The sequence below is a fragment of the Scardinius erythrophthalmus genome (genome assembly GCF_964197995.2).
Source record: "Scardinius erythrophthalmus genome assembly, chromosome: 19".
In the NCBI taxonomy this organism is placed as follows: domain Eukaryota; kingdom Metazoa; phylum Chordata; class Actinopteri; order Cypriniformes; family Leuciscidae; genus Scardinius; species Scardinius erythrophthalmus.
Window position 1 is genome coordinate 26,623,234 of NC_138239.1, and position 10,492 is coordinate 26,633,725.

General features: G+C 35.6%; 2 protein-coding genes across 2 annotated transcripts; both read left to right on the plus strand.

Annotated features, from left to right (window-relative positions):
* Positions 1–38: 38 nt before the first annotated feature.
* eapp (e2f-associated phosphoprotein) lies at positions 39–4,003 on the plus strand. The gene is made up of 6 exons (XM_081347926.1): positions 39–255; positions 397–581; positions 670–783; positions 3,051–3,165; positions 3,238–3,363; positions 3,446–4,003. The coding sequence occupies exons 1-6, from the start codon at positions 185–187 to the stop codon at positions 3,762–3,764; spliced, it is 930 nt and encodes a 309-aa protein (XP_081204052.1). The 5' UTR covers positions 39–184; the 3' UTR covers positions 3,765–4,003.
* A 426-nt stretch (positions 4,004–4,429) lies between these two features.
* sptssa (serine palmitoyltransferase, small subunit A) lies at positions 4,430–8,347 on the plus strand. The gene is made up of 2 exons (XM_081347930.1): positions 4,430–4,656; positions 7,648–8,347. Exons 1-2 carry the CDS (start codon positions 4,554–4,556, stop codon positions 7,749–7,751), a joined length of 207 nt encoding a protein of 68 aa, XP_081204056.1. The 5' UTR covers positions 4,430–4,553; the 3' UTR covers positions 7,752–8,347.
* Positions 8,348–10,492: the final 2,145 nt, after the last annotated feature.

Consider the following 10,492-nt stretch of genomic DNA (forward strand, 5'->3'; position numbering starts at 1 on the left):
GGTAACCTGATATATTTAAATTATTAAAATAAATATCGGTATATTTTAATGGCTTTTATTTTGAAAGTCAAACGTGTGACCCGGAAATAGTTTATAACTGGCTTTCCTGTGTGTGAAGTGTATGTAAAGTCAAATGAGTAAAGCATAAACACGTTTTATTTGCGCTGATTTTTATTCGGAAAAAATGAATCGAAAAGATGACTATGATTCATATGAGATTGAAGAGCCAAGTGACGAGGAAGGAGCCCTAAGCAGGTACGTAACAGAACACACTCATTTAAATATCTCGTATGTGTACACATGTAAACAAACAAATGTGAACATCTTCAACGCTCCACGAAGTGCTCTTGGTAGATAGAGATCAGACCGAGAGTGTTTTCTGCATGTTCTTCTCAGTTCTGAGGATGAGCTGGATATTCTTCTCAACGGGACTCCGGATCAGAAGAAGAAGCTGATCAGAGAGTACCTGACGGGGGAGAGCGAGTCCTCCAGTGGAGATGAGTTTGAGAAGGAGATGGAGGCAGAGCTCAGCAGCACCATGAAGAGCCTGGAGGGCAGCTGGACAGCATCTGCAACTCAAGGTGTCACAAACACGCATGCATCTGGCTCTTTAAATATAACAATTACTACAGTAAATAACCTCAAATAAATTTTGATTTAATATTTAAGTTGCAGGTCAAACATCTGTGACCAGTGACAACACTTCCACAGCAAACAAACAACCGATCCAGCAGTATGACAGCATTTACTTTGACTCAGACTCGGATGATGATGACACAGCTGGTAATTATTCAAAAAGCAAAAAGAATAGCGTTTTCAGATCACTAATAATTACAAAATAATATTTTCCTCTAAAATAAAAGTTTTATTCCAGATGTTTTCATAAACAGTCACTATAAAAGTTACTAGTTTTTTTTTCTTGAATTTCTTTTGTTGCATAAAACAAAGGACGTTCAATTCAAAACAATTAATATTAATGTGCAATTGTGCAAAGGTTTTATAAAAGTTATTTAGATCCTTAAAGCAGTTGAAAAATAGGAATGCTTTAAAACTCTCTAAATTACTTATACATATTGCTTAATCCCCTTAGGTTTTATTTGTTATAATATGCTTTTATTTTTGGGGGTATTTTTTAATTAAGTAATTTTTGTTGTGTACATATGTATATATGTGTATATTTATATATACAATTGCAATCAAATTTATTCACCTGCCAGCCCATTTTGCTGCTGAGAACAAAATTTTATGAAAACAATTCAACAAAGTCATCAGTAAACTATTATAGAAAGTTTATCAATGCACATTTGAGTGATTCTGAGAACATAAAGTTAATGTAAAATGGAGAGAAATAAAATCGTACTGTTTTTGAATGTACAAAACTCTTCGACCCCAAATACCCCTCAAGTTTTGTGCATAATCTTTTATTCTTTAACCAATATATGCTTGCCAGTAAGTGCCTAGATGCTTCTGTCACCTCTCTACTAATCTTGGCCCATTCCTCGCTTGAAAAAGCTTTCAGATCTCTAATAATCTTTGGTTTTCACGTTACCATTGCTCTCTTCAAATTCCACCAAATATTTTCAATGAGATTTAAATCTGAAGACCACACAGGCCACTCAAGAACATATGACTGATCCCTGATCCAAGCTTCAGTGGATTTGGATGTATACTTTGGGATGGCTGTCCAGCAGAAAAGTCCATTGATCCTCAAGCTTTTGTCTACATCACCATCTTTCATACTTAAAAGATTTTGTGATGCCCTTCATACAGTCAAGATTTCCTCTTCCTGCAACAGCAAAGCTCCCCCATAACAACCTTGCATTTGATCGTGGAGATGGCGCTCTTCTGCTCAGAAGCTTTGCTATTTTTTTTTTTTTTTTGCACCAGACATACCGCTTATCCATTGGTCCAGAAAGTTCCAGTTTGGTCACATCACTCCATCAAATATTCTTCCAGACCTCCACAGGTCTACCCAAATTAATTTTAGCATTTTCAAGTCAGCCTTTTATGTTCTTCTTGGTCAAGAATTGCACACGGCAAGATGTCCCAACATGAATGCCATGCTTGTCTAGTACTTCTTCTTATTCTCTGCATTGAAATGCGTTTTCCTCCTTTTATCAGGTCATCTCGCAAGTCTTTTTGAGGGTTTTTATCAGTTGCTCTGATCAAACATTTTATTCCCCTCAATAATAAACATATGAATAAAGCTGCCAGCAGTGTCTTTAGGAACTTTTAGGGTTTTGTAAATCTTCTTGTAGCCATAGACTTTCTAACGTTAAAAAAACTATTTGTTCTCTATAGATTTTGTGAGAGCTCTTTTGACTTGGCCATATTTGCTACTCAACTTTAGTACATGCATGGGCTAAATGTATGTATGTGTAACAACACAAAATAATTCAGTTTTGTTATAGCGCTTCCAAAGGCCAATTGTGTTTTAACACAATCCTGAACCATACCATACAAATAAGTGACTTAAAAACAACAGCATTGAATAGGGGTTGAATAATTCTGACATAGCTGTATTACAAAAAAATCCTATAATTCAAAAGCATTTCATTTTATATTGGGGCGGGGGATTCAAATTTTATGGAGGGATTATTGGGTCAGATTTAAAACTAAAAGTCTAAAACTAAAAGTCTTAAATGAAAACTAAAAGTCTAAATTTGAAACTAAAAGTCTAAGTCAAAAACTAAAAGTCTAAGTCGAAAATGAATTTGGTATTTAGGATTGGGCATTTGGTATTTAGGATTGGGCATTTGGTATTTAGGATTGGGCATTTGGTATTTAGGATTTCCCCAAATTCCCAATCCTAAATCCTAAATGGCTAAATGACCAAATGCCCAATCCTAAATACCATTCATTTTCGACTTAGACTTTTAGTTTTCGACTTAGACTTTTAGTTTCAAATTTAGACTTTTAGTTTTAGACTTTTAGTTTTAAATCTGACCCAATAATCCCTCCATACAATTTATGCTTTTATGGCTTATGCTGCTTGGATTTATTTAATAAATAACAAAATATAACAAAAATAACCTGGTCTCCTGTGTCAGGGAGCTCTCAGGGTCTGAGGAGGAAGCAGCGCTCTGTACTCACAAATGACGAGCTGTTATACGACCCAGATGAGGATGATCGGGACCAGGCTTGGGTGGATGCAAAAAGAAAATCGTGAGTTTTACTCGCTAAAAAATGATGACAAATGGTTGTGATGTTTATTGCTTATTTGCATTTTTGATACAGATACAGATATCAGAGACGGTTACCCTCGTCAGCAAACAGAAAAAACAAAGCCCAGGCTCTTCCAAGCAGTGACGCCGTCCTCAACTGTCCCGCCTGTATGACCACCCTGTGTCTGGACTGTCAGAGGTACGGCCTCTTTGATTTCAGATTGCACTGCGAAGATTATTTCACAACTATCACAGAAAATAAAATACTTTTCAACCCGCAGGCATGAGAAATATCGGACACAGTACAGAGCAATGTTTGTGATGAACTGCACTGTGGACAAAGAGGAAGTGCTGCGCTACAAAACCACCAATAATAGAAAGCAGAAGCGGCACAAGAAGAAAGCTCGTCAGGAGTCCACGTCCGCACCGGCTGAGGCTGAGATGGAGTCCGACTCTGGTCTGACTGACGCACGTTTGGCAGGAATGGATGAAGAAGAGATGTATCACCCGGTCAAGTGCACAGAATGCTCCACTGAAGTGGCTGTGTATGACAAAGATGAGGTGTACCATTTCTTTAACATCCTAGCTAGTTACTGCTAAGGACATTTACTGGACTGGATATCCTAAACCACAGGTTTTGCTTGGTTTGATGTAGTGCGTCACCTGGCAACTTCACTGTAAAGTGATTCTAGAGAAAGATATAAAGGTTTTTGTGCGGGGAAAGAATGTGGTTAGACGTGGTTTTATTTATAGGGTTTTTATTTGATTTATATGCTGTAAAATGTCAACACTTCATGTAAATTGCATTTCATATTTCCATAAAAGTTGTTCTATTCCTCCCTTTTATTAAATTGTATTTTTTATACTCAGTAGAGGGCATGGGATTCAAATTAAACATAAGTTAAACATATGACTTTAATTTTATTACACTGTTGAAGAATCATTTAGGTAAGCATTTCATTTTTTTCCTCTTGATTTATATAAAAAATTAAATGCTTTTAATTTTATTTTAAGGTGACAGTTACATTGTACATACTCAAATAAGTACAGAGTAATATTAACTGATTACATGCACTTACTATAGGGTTTTGTTTAGGGTTAGTTACTTTTAATTGTGCATAATTTACTGTTATTATTACTATAGTAAGTACATGTAGTAACGTCTAACTATGTTACCTTGAAATAAAGTGTTACCTTAGATCCCCCCCAAAAAATATGACTGCATCTTTGAAGTATGCAGATATTTTATTTTGTTTAAATTACGGGTGTGCGTCGTCGCTCAATTTGTGGGGACTTTTATTTTGTTACTGTCAGGATTTTTTTCAGCACACAACTTTTATTTTGTTACGACCTCTCCCGGAAGGGAGCGGTGGGACCATTGGAAGAAACATGGCGTTAGGAGATGCCTGGAAACAATTGTCGTGGTTTTATTACCAATATTTGCTCGTAACAGCTCTCTATATGTTGGAGCCTTGGGAGAGAACTGTCTTCAGTATCCTTTTTTCATAAAATACCGAGTTTTATATGTGTAAGGGACAATATGGAGAGTTCTTCCACGCAAGGTATCAGATTGTTTCTTTACTCTTCAGGTGTGTCGTAAGATTTACTAATACGTTCAGGACAGTTTTTAGCGCAATTTTCCACCGGACAAAATTGCGATTGTTAACTCATGATTTCTGTTCTGTCTGTGCGCACCAATCTTGCACTTCTATCTACTCCTCAACCAGACCACCTAGAGACTTCGGGTTTTCGGCATTATGTTAAGGAAGGTCTAATCTCGGGAACGCACAAAAAAAATCCAGGAAAAGATTTACTATCTCTTAGTGTTGTGATCCCATGACGTCAGAAAATTGCGCTAAAACACTCACTGAGTTTTTATTACTTGTTTTATATATATTATAGAAATATTTTATGTATTTTCATTACCGACCAATATTGACTACAATTAAATTCATCTGACCTCTCAAACCTTCTAGAAGAAGTTGTGAAATGAAGAAGTCATGTAACATAACGTCAGTTCTTGTGGGTGTGACGTCGTTTAAAATGAGCACGACCTGATTTTCAGGTCCTTCAGAGGAAGACGACTCTGGGAACATGAACTTAAATTTGACTAACTAGTTTCACTTGCCACACCTTTTCGGTAATGAGAAATGTTTTCATGTGTTCGCGTGAGGAATGTCAGCTGACACTTGTAGAGCGGCGTGTTAGTGTTATGTTTGAACATCGCAAATATTTCTTGCAATATATATTTAGTAAGACATTTCAGCACCATTAGCACAACTGTTTCCAACATTGATAATAACTGAGTATCAAATCAGCATATTAGAATGATTTCTGGGTAATGATGCTGAAAATTCAGCTTTGACATCACAGAGATAAATTACATTTTAAAGTATATTAATATAGAAAACCAATTTTTTAAATTAAAATAATATTTCACAATATTACTGTTTTTTTTCCTGTATTTTATGATCAAGTAAATCTTTGATGTTGATGAGCATAAGAGTCTTCTTTCAAAAACATAAAAATAGTAATGTTTCCAAACTTATGACTGGTACTGTATATTGTAAGAACGTTGAAACATTTTTCTATTTGAATTTAAAGCCAGTAAATAATTCATGTTTAACACATACAATATTTATAATAACAATAAATACATTTTTATTAGTAGGTCATAGTAGTATATCATTTAATTAATTATATTTTAATTATAAAATATAATTCCATTAAATGGTCAATTACTTGTCAAAAGGTTTGGACGCACTTAACCGAACTTGTTTCTAATCGACCTTTAAAACACATTTTAATACCTGAAGGCAGCAAATGCTTCTGTAGACTAATATAAATTGTGCCTGTGTATTTATAAAGCCCAATGGGTCATACGAAAAAGTAGGTAGCTTTTTACCATAACGTTTATGTAGTGGTTCTCAACAGGGGGCGTTCAGAGAACAACAGCAAGTTGGAAGCAAGATTTTTGAAAGGGGGGGTGTTCATGAGTTTACACCAAAGATCAAGGCAAGACAAGATTAAACATGTAATTACTTGCAAAATAATTGCCTATTAACATTCTAAAATCTGCCAGTTTACTGTGACGTGTAAGCTATGTATCCTTTCTTTTGCAACGACTCTATTATTTTTCCAGCCATAGACCAGCGCTCAAGCACTGACTAGAATCAGCATTCACGTGCTCAAAAATGTGTTTCGCCCTGACAACTATCTGGTGGTGGCTAGAATCACACAGTGGAGGAATGGAAAGTTGACAAGCCATTAAAAAAGTATTGACTTAAAATTAATTAAACTAAATTCTATTTATAAGGTAAAACTTTTACATGTTTAGGCATTAACTAATGCCAATGCCCAATGCCAAAATGTTTTCTTTTAAAGGGATAGTTCAACCAAAAATGAAAATTCTGTCAGTAATTACTCACCCTCATGTTGTTCCAACCCCGTAAGAAATTCGTTCATCTTCGGAACACAAATTAAGATATTTTTGATTAAATCTGAGAGTTGTCTCACTCCTCCATAGACTTTCAGAGGGACCGAAACTTGCTGGCCCAGAAAATGTATTAAAGACATTGTTAATATAGTCCAAGTGACTCCAGTGGCTTAATCTTAAGTTTATCAAGCGACGAGAATACTTTTTGTGCGCAAAAACAAACAAAAATAACGACTTTATTCTACTTTTCATTTCCTTCTCTCTGGGCCTCTAGTTGGTTCGCGTAGTCTTTTTGCGCAGCGCGTCTGTGTTGTACGTCATCACGCATCACACACATGACCGGCGTCGGCCAATAGTGAGCCTACGTGGTGACGTGTAACACAGACGCGCTGCGCAAAAAGACTACGCGAACCAACTAGAGGCCCAGAGAGAAGGAAATGAAAAGTAGAATAAAGTCGTTATTTTTGTTTGTTTTTGCGCACAAAAAGTATTCTCGTCGCTTTATAAACTTAAGATTGAGTCACTTGGACTATATTAACGATGTCTTTAATACATTTTCTAGGCCAGCAAGTTATAGTGTCTTAGAAGCCTATGGAGGAGTGAGACAACTCTCAGATTTAATCAAAAATATCTTAATTTGTGTTCCGAAGATGAACGAATTTCTTACGGGGTTGGAACAACATGAGGGTGAGTAATTACTGACAGAATTTTCATTTTTGGGTGCACTAACCCTTTAATGACATTTTGGTAATGTATTAATTTCGCCGTCACATCTGAGCGCAAAACTCTGCTTGGATATTTTCAAGATAGTTCAAAATAATAATTTAATTGTTCATATGTGTTTATTCTTGTTAGAAGAATTTTTTTAATTTTTTTTGCATGTTTTTTTTTTTTTTTTTTTTGCCAATGCATGTGAGGGACCTGGATAATGGATAGGGGGCGCTGGCCCATTAAAGGTTGAGAACCACTGCTCTTGTTTGTGTAAAATAGTGCTAAATCAGTCATGTTTTCCTTCTGCAAAAATAGTTTCCTTAATAAGAGTACCAGATTCTCTCCTGATCACAGTGGCAGCGATGGCCGTCTACACTGGTTATGTGTTCATGCCCCAGCACATAATGGCGATATTACACTATTTTGAAGTGGTCCAATGACGTCATCCTCCATTCATCCGGTTGCCCGTGACCTCCCCTGGTGGCCGGATAAACCAGACGACCTGCTCTTGAACTGTTCACCACCATGTGATGATGTCTGTGATTACTTCAAACAAGGACACTTGTGTATGTTGAAGGAGACCAACGCTGAGGAGTGTGATAAAAGCATGTGTAATTATGTGTGTGTGGCCTCATATGAGAGCACAGTCTGCTACTGCAACAGCACACTGCCCTGTCTATAAATGTACCCTTTTATATATAGTGATGTTTTTGTTTTTAAATGATGCTTTAGTTTTGTTTCATGACAGTGGTTTATTCAGATGATGACTATTTTTTCATATAAATGTGTATATTTAATTGTATACATATAAAGTTTTAGAGAGATTTATTTTGGCTGACCTTAAATGTTTTAGTTTGCCATAGTTGACTGATGAATTATTGATGCTGTTGCCACTGGAAAATCTTTTTTTTTTTTTCAGACTCTTGCAAGTCATGTGATAAATCATTACCTGCGCTGATGTGTGATATCATCATTGTTGACTCTTAGGTTATAAACCGGAGGGGGAAATGCTTAAATAAACCCTTTCTATACTTGACTTTGAACATTTATTCAGCATGTTTCAGATTGAGAAGAAGTTTCACTTTGTGAGGAATTTTAAGGAAAACTAGTTTTCTAAGTTTTTTTTTTCTTCTGTTATACAAAGTTTTGATGCCTTTGACTGTAAATTTGTATGTATTTGATCAGTAGGTAAACATTAACACGAATAACTAATGCTGTCACTGGCAGTGAGGTCAGTAGTTATGAAATAGAAACTGTATTAAAAGATTGAATCTTTAAGATATTTATAAGTGAACATTATTTTAAGCGTTCCTTACTCCAGCTGATCAACAGTTTTGTAATAAAGATTTAACCCATATCAAATTGTTTGTTCCAGTTGAATATTCTTTGCTTCTACCAAGTGTTTACTGAATTAAAATAGAAATATGTGTCAATGTCATTTTTTAAAGGGCTGTTGGCAATTATTAAAATGTCTTATGCCGAAAGATGGCTGTTAAAGAATATTCCCGTTATCACCCACTTGATACATGTATGCTATAAATATTTTAAATATATTTTATTGGTATTTGAGCTGGAACAGCATGATCCGATGTGTGCATATACATGTCTCAGCTCATCAAACCATATTTCAATAGGGGAATAAAATGTATCAGTTGTTTAGAGTAGACATGGATATCTGGGTTAAATACACATTACAGATGTTTCTCAAATACTTTTTTGTTTTCCTCACTAAGTTGATCTATAAATATTGATCTTTGCCACACAAGGCAGGTGCAACTGAAGATGTGGATGGATACATTTAGTTTACAGTCATCTTTCACACAGCAACCAATGATATCATGTCCAGCTCTCAGATTCATATCACTCGCATGAGCTCAAGATGAAAATAGCAGCTGGTTACACTTTAAACTACAGGATGAGGGTGTTCTCACGTACGCCGCCGTGGGTCGTCTGGAGTTTGCACTGTAGAGGTACAGCAATATCCTGTCAGAGTTGCAATTCTAAGAAGCTCGATTGGGCAAGGCAGCGCTTCAGCTGTTTAGTGTTGGTTATCCAGCCCGCCCAACACATTGCCTGGACAAAAAATAAATAAAAAAAATGTAATTGCTGTCTGGATCTAAATAGGCAAATGCTTAAGAGTCTATGATTGTATTATTATTGCAGTGATTATTATGTTTCTAGCATTGTCAATACAATTTATCTTGACTTAAAATTGAGGCACCTCTTTATGAAAAAAAAAAAAAAAACATTTATTATAGAATGCAAGAGTCCAGCACTCTGTAAAGTCTCCTCCAGCACATCCCAAAGACTTTTAATGAATTTAAGGTCTGGACTCAGAGGTGCCAGTTCATGTGTGAAAATGATTCTTCATTCTTTCACAGTTTGAGCCTGATGAATCTTGACATTGTCATCCTGGAATATGACCATGATGTGTCTTTCTATGGTTGTTTAAAAAATGAAAAGCTACACATTCCATCAGTTAGGGTTAGAAGAACATGCCAAAAATGATAAACAAATCAGGAAACACATTGTTAGTCAGACCATCAGGTGCAAGCTTGATTGTATGCTTTGTTACCTGAATATATGTAACCCCACTGACCCATGAAAATCTGGGGTGAACTGAACATTTGAAATAGTAGTTTACACCACAACATCATATCATAGTCCATTGTGCAACATGTCAGTTCCCTCTGACCTTTCTCGCAGCAGAAACCAAAGCCAGCAGATATCATTTAAGTCAGTATGGACGTCACATCTGTGATATGGCTTTAATTATTTCCGTGCTATTTTTAGCAGATCAACGTGCATTCTGTGGTGTTTCAAGCCATTTTAGAGCCACAGCAAAAGATTTAACCCATTGTGCATTGCACAATGAGGACTATGACAAAAAAAAAGGAACATTACTGTAAATGGAAGTGAAAATTTCAGTTAGCATACAAACACAGCTGACCTTTGATGATAAACTAACTAACTGACCAACTGGGTTATGTACATTTGAAGATGAATGACTGGCAAAGCTTTTTAGGGGGAAATCTTGAAAATCCAAGTTAAATCTGGATATATATATTAGAAATATGCAGGGTTATTATAGTTAACATAAAAAAAACATATATTTTCATTACTTGAAATAAAATTACTTTTAAACTGAAATAAAATAAAAAAATATATAAAACCTAAGGCA